Source organism: Xenopus laevis, chromosome 5L (genome assembly GCF_017654675.1).
Source record: "Xenopus laevis strain J_2021 chromosome 5L, Xenopus_laevis_v10.1, whole genome shotgun sequence".
NCBI classification, from domain to species: Eukaryota; Metazoa; Chordata; class Amphibia; order Anura; family Pipidae; genus Xenopus; species Xenopus laevis.
In genome coordinates this window covers 162139281-162155146 of record NC_054379.1, presented here as the reverse complement: position 1 = coordinate 162155146, position 15866 = coordinate 162139281, and the positions used below count along the sequence as shown (strand labels likewise).

At 47.1% G+C, this 15866-nt stretch overlaps 1 protein-coding gene across 2 annotated transcripts; it reads left to right on the top strand.

Moving 5' to 3' along the window:
- The first annotated feature begins 5399 nt into the window (after nt 1-5399).
- On the top strand, nt 5400-14975 carry fdft1.L (farnesyl-diphosphate farnesyltransferase 1 L homeolog). 2 transcript variants are annotated; one of them, XM_018264100.2, is made up of 8 exons: nt 5400-5582; nt 7387-7484; nt 11204-11387; nt 11947-12075; nt 12264-12455; nt 12577-12753; nt 13922-14074; nt 14173-14975. In XM_018264100.2, exons 1-8 carry the CDS (start codon nt 5484-5486, stop codon nt 14383-14385), a joined length of 1245 nt encoding a protein of 414 aa, XP_018119589.1. In that variant the 5' UTR covers nt 5400-5483; the 3' UTR covers nt 14386-14975. The 2 variants fall into 2 exon arrangements, with proteins under 2 accessions (XP_018119589.1, XP_018119587.1); XM_018264098.2 differs by lacking the exon at nt 5400-5582 and having other exon boundaries at nt 7006-7484.
- The last annotated feature ends 891 nt before the right edge of the window (nt 14976-15866 follow it).

The following is a 15866-nucleotide window of genomic DNA, read 5'->3' as shown; positions in this document are numbered from 1 at the left end:
TGTATCACCCCCAAAATCTTGTGTATGCACCAGAATGGGGGACCTAATATCCATGCTGTAAGATACTTACCTAGGGGACGGCAGGGACGCCTGCCGCCCCCTCGACGGGGACGCCCGTCTCACTTCCCCGCCGCCGATGCGGCTAGGCCTCAGGCGCCGGCTCCTATGGAGCGCGCGGCGCGCATGCGCTGGAATTAAAGGGATAGTCACGCTGGCGCGATTGCGCAGGCACTGGCGCTGATTCGCCAGCATCCAATGGCGCCAAATTCAAATCTTTAAATGGCCAGCAGTCCTTTTGTGCCTTGCCCAACGTAGGTTCTGTATACTGTTCCTGGGTGCGATTATTTCTGTGATTCCTGTTGTGACCTTTGGCTATTCCTGATTCCTGTTTGACTTCCGCCTGCCCTGACCCTTTGGCTTGTTCCTGACTACTCTTTGGATTCCGTTCTGTACTTCGACCCTGTTAGTTGCTGACCTGGCTTGTGACCTCGATTACTCTTTTGCTTACCGATTTGTACTGCATTCCCGATTGGTTTCGACTCGGCCCGTTCCTGGACTTTGATAACCTTTACGTTAAGTTCCCTTGCTCGCCCAGAGTTCTTCCCTCAGTCTCCTCACTATTAAGTCCTGGCGGCATCCGAGTAGCGGAGGGCCCCACCCGACGTGAAAGGCGGCGGTTGTAGGCCGAAGCGTGAGCCGAGCCCGGGACATTGGGGTTTACTCTGGGTTGTGGGATACTGAACGTTACACATGCACATTGTCCTATACAATTATAGATTGTGAGGGGGGAAGGGGGAATGGAAAGTGAAAGTAATTGACTGCCCCACCTCTATGCCTAGAGGCATAGAGGGGTGGAAAATAATATTTGATTGACAGCTCAGATATTGAAACACCTTTTATAACAGGTATATATATTTTTACAGAAAAAAATAATTTGTGTTCCATGTTTCATTTGCAAAGGACTTTCATTATGCAGGTTTTTATGTGTAGGTGACAGGTCCGCTTTAAGGTATGGAGATCCAAATTACCATTTCTCGAAAACCCCAGGTCTCAAGCATTCTGGATAACCAGTCCCATACCTGTATCAGTATTAGGGGTGAATAGTATATAAGGAGTCTCTCCAGATATTCATCTATTGTGTGGAACTGCCCCTAAAACCTGAGTGCTGCTTGTGGGGAAGACTATAGCCAGTACCTCAATTGAGAGCTGTAGTTGGCAATGAATAGCACAATGGCCATCATGACTGATATGAACAGTATACAACATGTCATTCCTGTTTGACTTTCAGCAGCTCAATGTGCATATCCATATGTTATGTCTGATAATTAAATGGGATATAAACCTAAAAACTGATATAAACCTCCTACGAGTGACCTTAGAAACACTTGCAATTTACATAAAACAGTGTCAATGACCGATGTTCTACTGAACATAGTAGAGTCTATGCAGGCTTAAACTGTATACATGGACTTGTTGTCCAGAATGATCAGGACCTGGGGTTTTCCAGATCAAGGGTCTTTCTGTAGTTTGGATCACTTTAAGGGGCAGATTTTTTCAAATATTTTATTTTTGGTCAAAACTCTCATTCGAATTGTGAGTTATCCAAACTCGATTCGAGTTTTAATTTGAATTTCGAGATTTATCATACGCTGGCCCTTTAAAGGAGAAACTATACTGCTGCCTGTGTGCTGAAGGTGTTAGTAATAGACACGTATTGGCACATAGTGACGCGCTGCTCTCTTTAGTTTACTGTACTGGCACGTCAGTACGTCTATTGACACCATCAGCCCTAAAGAAGTATGTGAGAGTGGCGCATCACTATGGGGCACATGTACTAAGCTCGAGTGAAGGATTCGAAGTAAAAAAACTTTTTTTTTTGGGTACTTCGACCATCAAATAGGCTACTTCGACTACGACTCAGATTCGAACTAAAAATCGTTCGACTATTCGATAGTCGAAGTACTAAAAAACTTTGACTACATACTTCGCCACTTTAAACCTACCGAGCCACAATGTTAGCCTATGGGGACCTTCCTCATTACTTTTATAAGGGTTTTTTGATTGAAGGAAAATCCTTAGATTCGAAGGATTTAATCTTTCGAACGAACGATTTTTTCCTTCGATCGATCGATCAAAGTATTTGCGGTAAATCCTTCGGCTTCGATATTCGAAGTCAAAGGATTTTACTTAGAGGGTTAATTAACCCTCGATATACGACCCTTAGTAAATGTGCCCCTATGTGTCAGTGTGTCTATTGCTAACACCTTCAGCACACAGGCAGCAGTATATACCAAGTGTATTAATTTCATGATGGAGGCTGAGGGTGGGTGTAAATTTGGAAACGGGCAGCAATTGGCCCCCGGGCTTGACTTTGGACATGCCTCCTATAGTGACTATTCGCCACCTTACACCTGCCGAATTGCTGTATAAGTCGATGGGAGAGGTCCAGCCTTCCTGACATCGAGTTTTTTTTATTCAATTCGAGTTTTTCTAATTCAAATAGAATTCGATTCTAGTTTTCCGGCCGATCAAATTCGTCCAAGCTGAGAAAATTAGATTTTATTAATACATTTCGATTGCTCGAATTTAGAGTTTATGGGAGTTTAAAAAAAACAAACTCACATGAATTTGAAATTCAACCCTTGATAAATGTGCCTCTGTCTACTAAAAGATCTTTTAAATAAAGCCAGTAGGATTGTTTTGCCTCCAATTAGGATTAATTACAGTTTATCTTACCGTATATACTCGAGTATATGCCGAGTTTTTCAGCCCCCAAAATATCCTGAAAAACTCTACCTCGGCTTATACTCGGGTCAAGCGCAAAAACGGCGCAATGAATAGTCGCCGGCGTCCAAGAATAGTCGCCGGCGTCTAAGAATAGTCTCCAAGAATATTCGCCGGCGTCCAAGAATGGTCGCCGGCATCTAAAAACGAGACGCCAGCACCTCCAATGGGAGCAGAAACCCTCAATTTTTTGATTGAAACTTACCAGAAGCTGCTGCATTTCTCACCCTCGGCTTATACTCGAGTCAATAAGCTTTCCCAGTTTTTGGAGGTAAAATTAGGTACCTCGGCTTATACTCGGGACAGCTTATACTCAAGTATATACGGTAGTTGGGATCAAATACAAGTTACTGTTTTATTACTACACAGAAAAAGGAAATCATTTTTAAACATTTGAAATATTTTATTAAAATATTTGGCGCTTTCTGGATAACAGATACTATTCTGGTACTTGCAATCTACAGTGGTGGGGGAACTACCATGCACGGTAGAGCAATACAAAGTAGGTTACCTCTAAAACAGTTCTATACCGAATTTTCTCATTGAGCTAATGGCTAGTTCACAAGGTTGTTGCTTTTTTTTTTTTTTAAAAAAATTGACTAACTTTTTAATGAATATATATTGGAAATAGGCTTCTTTATTAATGGAGAACCTGGGACCATAATATCCCCTGGCCACCAATATCTGTTTTGGTTTTTAACTGTTAGGTTCCCAGGGGGAGGGGCCTGATAATTTTGTTGTATGATTGTTGATGATGATTTCTGATGGCAGAAGAGATAGATGAATTTATTAATCTAATAGAAGAAACAAACTGCAACTGCTGAGATTTTTCAACAAGTTTTAAAACACAAAAACTGTCCTTAATCTATTAGAGCGGAACATGTTTATACTGGGAACTAGGGATGCACCGAATCCAGGATTTAGTTTGGGATTCGGCCAAATCCTTGTGCCTGGCCGAACCGAATCCAAATCCTAATTTGCATATGTAAATTAGGGGAGGGGAATCACGTGACTTTTTGTCACAAAAGAAGACTTTTTTCCACTTTTTCCTTTCCAGACCCTAATTTGCATATGCAAATTAGGATTCGGTTCTCGGACGAATCTTTCACCAAGGATTCGGCCGAATCCCAAATAGTGGATTCGGTACATCCCTAACATTTTCCGTCCAGCCCGATCGATATCCAAGTTTTCTGCCGATATTGGTCGTCTCTTTTCCCACCATAAACTGGTCATGGATGTTAAGATTTTTAAAAAATCTTTCGTTATCGTGAGACCAAGATTATCAAGACCTTTTCAAGCGATGTTGTTTAGTTGAAGCCAGGAAAACTGAGGGGAGCTGCCTGCTTGAAAACAAATAGATTTCACTGTGGCCGATGAACATTTTTTAACCTGGCAATTAATTTTCTGACGGGTGTCGGACGAAAAATTGTTAGATGCGCGACTAATTGATTCCCAATAATTTGACGGGTTGGTTGGATTGCACTAAAATCGGTCGTTCACCAAAGAAAAATCTTTGCGTCTATGGGGACCTTTACACGCACCGAATATCTCGCGGAAATCAGTTTTGTATGTTATTATGTGTGCGTCTATGGGCCTGTCTCTGGCCAGCTTCAGTATTCACGGCCTAGTAAGAGGCAGCTGCCTGGCATGAAGGTCACACACAACTGGGAAGAGACAACTGAAGTGTTTGGCCCAAAGTAAAATTCCTCTTTAAAACCAGTTGTTACTTGGCGCCACTTTCCAAGCCCACAGCCTGTCTCACCACAATACAGGACTATGTACAACTATTTACCACACAACCTGCCGGTCTATCCACAGACCTCCCAACTGTCCCTTTTTCGGAGGGACAGTCCCTCTTTTGACAGCTCAACCCGCAGTCCCTCATTTGTACTGGAAAGTCCCTCTTTTCTCTGCACTGAACAGCCAGAAAAAGAAACAAAGTTTCTCACTTAATTGGCTTTTAGCAGAGAGCCCAGAACAGCTAACAGGTGCAAATAAGATACTTTGTAACAATTTTGAGACACAAAAACACAGTTTAGATAAGGAGAAATATTTTCAAACTTTCATAACCTGCCAAATTTTGTAAAACAAACATGGTAATTAGGGGGTGTGGCCACATAAAGGGTGTGGTCAACAAATTGCTGCGCTACGTGCGGAAAAAAAATGTTGTCCCTCTTTTTACTTCCAAAATGTTGGGAGGTATGTAATCCACCCCAAACCTCTTCTATTGAACTGCATTACGCCCCCTTTACAACCTCAATTCTCTGTCCCCAGAGCCACTGACCCCTGTGGAAACCCAGTGACCGAATTGCAACATCATTAGAACTGTCTGGAACAACATCAGCCCACAACCAACCCTGACAGCGCCAGCCCCGCCCAACCTGCATTCGCTCTGCTGACGTTTAACGTAAACATTTGACATGCAACCAATAGGCGCGGAGTGCCATACGTCAGCCCAGCAACAGGTTTCTCTTTATTGGTTGGCATGCGCTGGTCCGACAGCTAGCTAGCCAATAGGAAAAGTCAGTCCACCAGAGTACCATCAGTTTACTCGTCTCCGTGACAAAGTAGGCGTAACACGCGCGGTGATTGGCTCTGGTTGTGGAATTGGGCGGTGCGTTCATAGCTGTACTGATGGATGCGGTATAGGGACTGTAGGGTTACATAGAGGTGTGTAGCCGGCTTCTCTGCGCGCAGCTATGGACATACTCAGGTCTCTCGGGCACCCGGAGGAGATATACAATCTATTCAAGTTCAAGATGGGAGGCTGCAGGGCTGTGCTACCCACACTGGACCCGGTGAGTACTGTCAGTTCTACAGGAGAACATGGCAACTATAACTGTGCCCCTTCTTCCAGGTTTTATTCTAGCAGAGCTCCTAGTCTCTACTACCCTTAGTGCTCCCTGCTAGCCTTAGTGCTCCCTGTTAGCCCCAGTGCTCCCTGCTAGCCTCAGTGCTCCCTGTTAGCCACAGTGCTCCCTGCTAGCCTTAGTGCTCCCTGCTAGCCTCAGTGCTCCCTGTTAGCCTCTGTGCTCCCTGCTAGCCTCAGTGCTCCCTGCTAGCCTCAGTGCTCCCTGTTAGCCTCAGTGCTCCCTGCTAGCCTCAGTGCTCCCTGCTAGCCTCAGTGCTCCCTGCTAGCCTCAGTGCTCCCTGTTAGCCTCTGTGCTCCCTGCTAGCCTCTGTGCTCCCTGCTAGCCTCAGTGCTCCCTGATAGCCTCAGTGCTCCCTGATAGCCTCAGTGCTCCCTGCTAGCCTCAGTGCTCCCTGCTAGCCTCAGTGCTCCCTGCTAGCCTCAGTGCCCCCTGCTAGCCTCAGTGCCCCCTGCTAGCCTCAGTGCCCCCTGCTAGCCTCAGTGCCCCCTGCTAGCCTCAGTGCTCCCTGCTGGCCTCAGTGCTCCCTGCTGGCCTCAGTGCTCCCTGCTGGCCTCAGTGCTCTGCTGGCCTAGTGCTCCTGCTGGCCTCAGTGCTCCTGCTGGCTCAGTGCTCCCTGCTGGCCTCAGTGCTCCCTGCTGGCCTCAGTGCTCCCTGTTGGCCTCAGTGCTCCCTGTTGGCCTCTGTGCTCCCTGCTGGCCTCAGTGCTCCCTGCTGGCCTCAGTGCTCCCTGCTGGCCTCAGTGCTCCCTGCTGGCCTCAGTGCTCCCTGCTGGCCTCAGTGCTCCCTGCTGGCCTCAGTGCTCCCTGCTGGCCTCAGTGCTCCCTGCTGGCCTCAGTGCTCCCTGCTGGCCTCAGTGCTCCCTGCTGGCCTCAGTGCTCCCTGCTGGCCTCAGTGCTCCCTGCTGGCCTCAGTGCTCCCTGTTGGCCTCAGTGCTCCCTGCTGGCCTCAGTGCTCCCTGCTAGCCTTTGTGTTCCCTGCTAGCCTTTGTGTTCCCTGCTAGCCTTTGTGTTCCCTGCTAGCCTCGGTGCTCCCTGCCTCGGTGCTCCCTGCTAGCCTCGGTGCTCCCTGTTAGCCTCGGTGCTCCCTGTTAGCCTCGGTGCTCCCTGCTAGCCTCGGTGCTCCCTGCTAGCCTCGGTGCTCCCTGCTAGCCTCGGTGCTCCCTGCTAGCCTCAGTGCTCCCTGCTAGTGCCTTTTCACACAGCAGCAGAGACTTGAGGCTTTTTTACCCTGCCCCTCAGTTAAACATGCAGCTTCTTGTCTGTCAGTCTGGAGTGCAAAGAGTTAAAGTTTCTCAGAGGCTGCCCCGCCCACTCTGGGCAAGGAAGAAAACATTGCAGTGCAGGGGGGGTGGGCGTGTTGGCAGTTTGTGTTGTGAGAAGCCCTCGCTGCCTGTTGCAATGCCTGTGACTTTGGGCACAACTAGGGCCCCCCTCCCTAACTCAGGAGCCCTTGCCCCCAGGCCCAGTGCACAATTACTTTAAGTTCCCAGCACTGGGGAAAGTTCTGGCAAGTTTGGCTGATGGCCAGCGTGAATTGCAAAACTGCCGTCTCCCTGTTCAAGCGGACTCTGTCTCTGGGCCCAGCTCAGAAGCCTTGTGGCCAGCGCTCACTGCTGACTGCCAGCCGACTACAGGAGAGGGGTCTGAAGGAGGGCCGCACGGTGCAGATATGCTTTGCCCCCCAGAGTCAGGCAGTGTGCAGGATTCATCCCGTCTATTTCCTCCAACAGGACTCCATGAGCGACAGCCTGCAGACCTGCTACCGATACCTCAATGAGACCAGCAGGAGTTTCGCCGCTGTCATACAAGCGCTGGACGGGGAGTTGCGGTGAGTTATATGGTCTGGAAAATACTCGTAACTAAGGGTGGTGGGAGTTGTTGCACACCAAAAGCTGTAGCAGGGCAACATGCAGAGCCCATTTCAAAGGAGAGCTGTTCCTACTGCCATGGGGTGCTCCCCACTATGTGCCTGACACCCACTTGTACTGCCCTGGGGTCCTGTAGTAAGGCACTCTCTCTATATACACCACTATTTATGACACCCAGTTGTACTACTCTGTGGTCCCTTTAGTAAGGCACTCTCTCCATATACACCACTATGTATGATACCCAGTTGTACTACTCTGTGGTCCTGTAGTAAGGCACTCTCTCCATATACACCACTATGTATGACACCCAGTTGTACTACTCTGTGGTCCTGTAGTAAGGCACTCTCTCCATATACACCACTATGTATGATACCCAGTTGTACTACTCTGTGGTCCTGTAGTAAGGCACTCTCTCCATATACACCACTATGTATGATACCTAGTTGTACTACTCTGTGGTCCTGTAGTAAGGCACTCGCTCCACATACACCACTATGTACTGTATGACACCCAGTTGTACTACTCTGTGGTCCTGTAGTAAGGCACTCGCTCCATATACACCACTATGTATGATACCCACTTGTACTACTCTGTGGTCCTGTAGTAAAGCACTCTCTCCATATACACCACTATGTGCCTGATACCACTCATTACTACAGAGGGAGCAGCAGAAATGAACCCTCGCTCTGTTCCTGCTATCTGTCCAAGGTGTTCTGTGGCAATATACACACAGTATATATTATATTATATAATACACAAAAGCCATGAATATCCTGTAAATTATATCCTTATAAACGGTGAGTTCTGATGTCATCAGTTATAAACGGTGAGTTCTGATGTAATTTCTGTCACATGACTCACTTAAACGTGTGTATTATAATAAATAAAGTACCCCCAGTTGTAAAATATGAGAATTTACCTCGGAGTTCCATGACCTGTATAAAAACACTCGGCCTTCAGCCTCGTACTTTTATATGGTCATGAAACTCCTCAGTGACTTCTAATATCCTTATAATTTACAAGAGGGGGTACTTTATTCACGATATATTATACACCACCTTACTATAGGGATACACAGTCCTGCAGTAACTAAGCTCGTTGTTTAGTCTGAGGTCAGGTCTCAGCAATGACGAATCGTTCTTGAACATTCTGGGTGTGACCTTATCAGTACGTTCCTGGGATTTATACAGAATTGCCCCTCTGTGCCCCTGAGCAGCTGGCTGGGTGTCTTGTTGTTTTTAGTTTTACCACTCCCTCTGCACGCCCCAGGCACTAACACCTCTAGCCCCTCCCCCATGTTTATTAATAAAGCCTGACACGCTGCATAGGTGGAGTGCAGGAAATTTCAAGCTGTCACTATTTACTGTGTGCCATCCATCACTTTGTCTTAACTGGTTTGGTGAGGGAGTCCTGCTGTTAATCCTGCCGTTACTCCTGCTGTTAGTCCTGCTGTTTGTTAGTCCTGCTGTTACTCCTGCTGTTACTTCTGCTGTTACTCCTGCTGTTTGTTAGTCCTGTTGTTTGTTAGTCCTGCCGTTACTCCTGCCGTTAGTCCTGCCGTTAGTCCTGCTGTTACTCCTGCCGTTACTCCTGCTGTTAGTCCTGCTGTGTTAGTCCTGCTGTTTGTTAGTCCTGCCGTTTGTTAGTCCTGCCGTTAGTCCTGCCATTACTCCTGCCGTTAGTCCTGCCATTACTCCTGCCGTTACTCCTGCTGTTAGTCCTGCTGTTTGTTAGTCCTGCCATTACTCCTGCCATTACTCCTGCCGTTACTCCTGCCGTTAGTCCTGCTGTTAGTCCTGCCGTTACTCCTGATGTTAGTCCTGCTGTTTGTTAGTCCTGCCGTTAGTCCTGCTGTTAGTCCTGCCGTTACTCCTGATGTTAGTCCTGCCGTTAGTCCTGCCATTACTCCTGCCATTACTCCTGCCGTTACTCCTGCCGTTAGTCCTGCTGTTAGTCCTGCTTTTAGTCCTGCCGTTACTCCTGATGTTAGTCCTGCTGTTTGTTAGTCCTGCCGTTAGTCCTGCCATTACTCCTGCCGTTACTCCTGCTGTTAGTACTTGGGAAATGTATGGCATATGCCAGCTGTACCCCGCAGCAGAACCGGCTCTGATGAAACCTGCTAACTGGAGCCTTTGGGTGGGGTGTTAAAGACCCTGGAAATCTGCTTTAGGGAATCAGAATGTTTAGCTAATAAGGTGAGTCTATCCCCGACTAACTGCAAGATGAATACTCCCCAACCAAAATAAAACAGAATAAAACTAAATAGGAAGTGCCAGTGAGAAAGAGAAGTTTCCTATTAAACACAGCAGATGTTTACTGACCACTTCCTACTCTGCTTTTCCTCTTTCTGCCTATTCTCTCCCCAAAATTCACTTCCCTCTTTTTACCCATCTAAATGCTCCTCTGATTGGTCTGATGTGTTTAATGTCCAGTCTGATTTTAATCAGTTAATCCATTAGGCACTCGGAGAAGTGTGGCCACGTTTGATTGGCTAAAAGAGATGCACCCTGGAACTGCTTGGCCCGCCCTTTCTGAATAAGCATCTTGCTCGGCATATAACTGTGTAAATATGGGATGGGGGGGGGGTAGGAGAGCTAATGGGGTGGTGATAAGGGATGTGTTTTATTATCGTGCATTTGTATTACCCATAATGTCATGAGTAACCATTATATAACAGACGTGTCTGCTGAGTGACACTATTGCCCAAAGCACTGTTTGCATGCACTCCCAGACCTTCCCTTAAAGGAGAACTAAAGCCTAACTAAAGAAGTAGCTAGAAATATTGTACATGATGTTTTGTGCTTCTGTACCAGCCCAAGGCAACCACAGCCCTTTAGCAGTAAAGATCTGTGTCTCCAAAGATGCCCCAGTAGCTCCCCATCTTCTTTTCTGCTGATTCACTGCACATGCTCTGTGCTGCTGTCACTTACTGAGCTTAGGGACCCACTCACAATATACAGTACACATAGAATAGAAATGTCACAATATAAGGCTGATTAGTCATTAATACACATAATTACTACATGGCAGCACAGAAACCAGTGCAATTAGCATCAGAATTTAATAATCAGCAAACCTGTAGCATCAGCTTATATTACAGCCAGGGAAGCTCATTTTCTGCTGGAGAATTAGTGACGAGCCCTAAGCTTAGCTTCTCAACAGCCAATCAGAGCCCACTGAGCATGTGAGTGTCACAGACACTTTCCAAGATGGTGACCCCCTGTGACAAGTTTGAAGTCCTGGATCATTGCTGCTATTGACAAGCTCAAACTTTAGCCTCGTGCAATAAGTTCACTATATAAAATATAGTTTAGTTCTCCTATTTGTTGCTACTGGCTCTTTAAAACAAAGTCATTTTATTTTAGGTGTATTGTCACTTAAAGCTACATCATCCAATGTAATGTTCTCCTTTAATACTATAGCCCGGTGCACAGTCCTCTGGGGAGACAGCCCTCCCCTAGATCCAGTGGAACAAAAAAATCAGAGAACCCCTGTTTATTGTGTCACAAACAAAATCACAATAACACAATATTGTGACACAATAAACACTTGCCTGTTTGTGCCGGTAGCTCTTTTTTTTGTTCCCCTAAAGCTCTTGCCCAACCTCTGCCCAGCTGCCTATCTATCAGCATAACCAACGTGTGTCCAACTATAACCCGGATGTGTTTGTCTGTGCCAGGCACGCGGTGTGTATATTCTACCTGGTGCTGAGGGCTCTGGATACAGTGGAGGACGACATGACCATCGCTCTGGAGACAAAGATCCCCATGTTGCACGACTTTCACACTTACCTGTACCAGGCCGACTGGAGGTATATGGGCAGTAAAGAGAAGGACAAGCAGGTGCTGGAGGATTTCCCCACGGTATGGAACCTGCATGGGATATTCTGTCCCTTATTAGTGACCACACAGCCTTGCACCCCAGCCATGCACTCTTACACTCAAGCCTTGCACCCTTGCACTCAAGCCAAGCCATCCACCCCAGCCTTGCACTCAAGCCTTGCACCCCAGCCTTGCACCCCAGCCTTGCACTCAAGCCAATCCATGCACCTCAGCCTTGCACCCTTGCACTCAAGCCTTGCACCCCAGCCCTGCACCCCAGCCTTGCACTCAAGCCTTGCACCCTTGCACTCAAGCCATGCACCCTTGCACTCAAGCCAATCCATGCACCTCAGCCCTGCACCCTTGCACCTCAGCCCTGCACCCTTGCACCCCAGCCCTGCACCCTTGCACCCCAGCCTTGCACAGCTGTGTCCCCATTCACTGAACCCTGGCACCTTAACTTTGTTCTTCTGTCTCTGAGAGGATAAATAGGGTGCAATTCATTTTCTGGGGGTCAGGAGGGAAAATCTGCTTAAATATATTCTATTTGTATATACTGTAGCTTTGCCCATCTCTAGCCTCATGACTTGTCTGTTTCTAGATTTCCCTGGAGTTCAGGAAACTGGAAGCGATTTACCAGGAAGTCATTGCAGATATCTGTCACAAGATGGGAGTCGGAATGTCTGAATATTTGGAGAAGAAGGTTGAGACCCTGCAGGAGTGGGACCAGGTAAGGAAGACAGGGGTGTTAGTCAATTTGTTATAGTCTCTACACTATAGTCCTTCAGGTATTGTTAGTCGTCCCACAGTCCTAACTGGTATTTAAACTGCCATCTTGTGACAAGGGTAATGTAACCCTAGCAGTCAACAATTACTAGTTTGTTTTTGTGGCCAATTTTGTTTCTTTCCCCCGGGCAGTACTGTCACTACGTCGCTGGCCTTGTCGGCATCGGATTGTCTCGTCTGTTTTCTGCCTCCGAACTGGAAGATCCCATCGTGGGCCTGGATACAAAGCTCTCAAATTCCATGGGACTTTTCCTACAGAAAACCAACATCATCCGAGACTACCTGGAGGACCAGATGGAAGGCCGAGAGTTCTGGCCCAAAGAGGCAAGTGGCTGGATTGGCCCGACAGTTTTACTTGGGCTACAAATCCCTGGACCCCCCCCCCACACCTGCTGTTGGCTGGAGTGATGCAAGTTGCATTTAATCTTTGTTTTACATGTTCCAGGTTTGGGGCAAGTATGGGAAGAAGCTGTCAGACCTGGCCAACCCGGAGCAGATAGTCCCAGCGGTGCATTGTATGAATGAACTAATAACCAACGCTCTCCATCACGTCCCCGACGTCCTCACTTACCTTTCCCGACTAAAGAACCAGAGCGTCTTCAACTTCTGCTCAATTCCACAGGTGAGAGACATTCCTTATCAGACAGGGGGGCTAGTTTGCTTCTCTACTTACAGCCATGTTGTTTCTTCACTGTCATCTTTCTCCTGGGGCACCTAAATGACTCTTATTTACCATGGTGCACAATACTGACAAGCCCAGGAACTGAACATCATGCTAACGTTATTGGGGCGAGACAAGTACTCCCCAAGTGGCACTTCTTCTTGGGCTATGAAAGTCAGGGCCACCATCAGAAATCATGGGGCCCCGAACAACAACACTTTGTGTGCCCCCTGGTCCCACCCAGCCCCACCTCACATTCCGCCCACCCCACATCACAGTAAAAAGGCCACACAGCTCTAAAAACGTTAACCCCCTCCACACACACACAGTTATAAAAGTTATAAAAAGCCACTGGTGTTCAGGAACCCTCTATAAGTTAAAAAAAAAACATTGGCAGCCAGGGTCCCACATAAACGCTTTTAAAAAAAAAAAACATTGGTTACCAGAGCCCTCCTTAAAATAAAAAAAATTGGTGGCCAGGGGCCTATATAGAATAAATAAAAAATAAACACATTAGTGTTCAGTGGAACTTACCTTAGGCTCCTTTCGTGGCTTTGAGTTTTTTCGTGGCTTTGCGTCTTTGGCGCTTCAGGTTTGAGGCTTCAGGTCTTCAACTCTTCGGGACTTTGGCTCTTCGACTCTTTGGGACTTTGAGTCTTGGGCTCTTAGGGACTTCTGCTTTCGGGTCTTTGGCTCTTCAGGACTTCTGCTCTTCGGAACATTGGGTCTTTGGCTCTTCTACTCTTTAGGACTGCAAGTCTTGGTCTCTTTGGGTCTTGGTCTCTTTGGGTCTTGGGCCCTTTGGGTCTTGGGCTCTTTGGGTCTTCTTCTCTTTGGGACTCTGGCTCTTCTGAACCTCTGCTCTTTGGGACTTCGGCTCTTTGGGTCTTGGACTCTTCGGCACTGGGAGTTTGGCACTGTCAAGGGGGGCCTGGCTAATTTGAAAAGTGCAGCACAGCTGGGCCCCCCTTTAGGCCAGGGCCCAGTACAAATGTACCTCCTAATGGCAGCCCTGATGAAAGTAAAGCAGCTTTTGGAGGAAGGTTTGGCTGCAAATCTAGTGGCTGCTGCTGTGCCTATAATTAAGGTGTGGGCAGTATAATGGTTGTGTTCTCCCCTTTGCCTTTAGGTGATGGCTATTGCCACCTTGGCCGCATGTTACAACAACCAGCAAGTGTTTAAAGGGGTGGTAAAGATCCGCAAGGGGCAGGCGGTGACCCTAATGATGGATGCTACCAATATAGAGGCGGTGAGAGCCATCATGTACCAGTATGTAGAGGAGGTAAGTGCTCTTCTTCCCCATAGGTGGATAAAAGGACACGCCCCCCAGCTGTAATCTTGTTACTGGTATAATATGTTTTATTCCTATTTTATCCACAGATCTACCAGAAAATCCCCCTGACAGACCCCTCGTCCGGCCGCACCCAACACATCGTCACTTCCGTTAGGAATTTAAGTTTGTCCGACGCCTCGTTGGCTTCCCGGAACCATTTCTCCCCCATCTACTTGTCATGCGTCATGCTATTGGCTGCCATCAGTTGGCAGTATCTCAGCACCGTGTCTCAGGTATCGGAGGAGGTTCATAGCAAGTGACTGTCGTGGGTTACGGAGGGACATGGCTCCTCCCCCGGATGCCGGGCTCCGTCTCTACAGCATTGGCATCCCTAGGTCTGGTGCAAGCACAAAGGGAACGTCCAACCCCCCAGATGTACTTTATTTACCCAAAGGATCATGGGATTGAATCAATCAGATCCCAGTGATGGAAACTTTGGCTCACGATTGGGAAAAACATGACGGCACATAATGCACCTTTATCCAGAGTCGGTCGCTGAGCAGACGCCATACATACCCCAAAGGACGAGTTTTACGTTTTCTGATTTTATTGGCTATTTTTCAAAACCACGGACAGCTCTGATTGGCTCTCCCAGCTCAATATGTGGACACCCGCCTAGGTACTGCCTGCCATCGGGAAGTCGCTGGTGGTTTTGGACAGGCCTGAGAGAGAGACAAGAGGCAGTTTGATTTTTCAGGTTCTAAGATGAATCTTTGTGCTCGTCAATATCTTGTGGATTGTTACACGTCTGCAAATATTAGGGATGCACAGAATCCAGGATTCGGTTCGGGATTCGGCTTTTTTCAGCAGGATTCGGCAGAATCCTCGTGCCTGGCTGAACCGAATCCTAATTTGCATATGTAAATTAGGGGTGGGTAGGGAAATCACGTGACTTTTCATCACAAAAGAAGAATTTTTTCCACTTTTTTTCTTTCCTGCCCCTAATTTGCTTATGCAAATTTGGATTCGGTTCGGTATTCGGCCAAATCTTCCACCAGGGTTTCGGAGACTCGGTCGAATCCAAAATAGTGGATTCGGTGCATCCCTAATATTTGCAGACGTGTAACAATCCACAAGATATTGACGAGCACAAAGATTCATCTTAGAACCTGAAAAATCAAACTGCCTCTTGTCTGTGCATCCCTAGCAAATATCCTGCAAGTATGAGGCTGGGGGCTCTCTGAACCGCTACTTGTTCTGTGTTGAGATCGGTGATATTTAGTCGTGTTACAGTAACTAGCAATATTCTGTGTCTTGTTGTGTGAACAATAGCAGCAGCTGCAGCCTGAAACTGTCAGTTACTCCTAGACCCAGTGTTTGCAACTCGTTAAATCTGATTGGCCAGTGAACAGTATAAGCCAACCAACACTAGCAATAGGATGGAGCTGAAGTTTAATTGGCGGGATCAGTGCAGAATTGACCGTATTACACCATATCACCATCACACCTGTCTTACACCAATGACTGCCAGCAGGATTATGGGAGTTGTAGTTTAACCTCTGAAGGATGGAGACAGGCTGCTTATTACAGAATGAATAGGCACCGACTAGACTCCAACATTAAACTGGAAATGTGTATGGCAACGGGAAATGGCCTTATGTCATGATATGATGATGATTATTATATGGGTTATTTTAATAGGCAGTACCAGCAGGTTTAAAGGGGTGGTTCACTTTTAAATTAACTTTTAGTATGTTATAGAATGGCTAATTCTAAGCAACTATTAAATTGGCCTTCATTA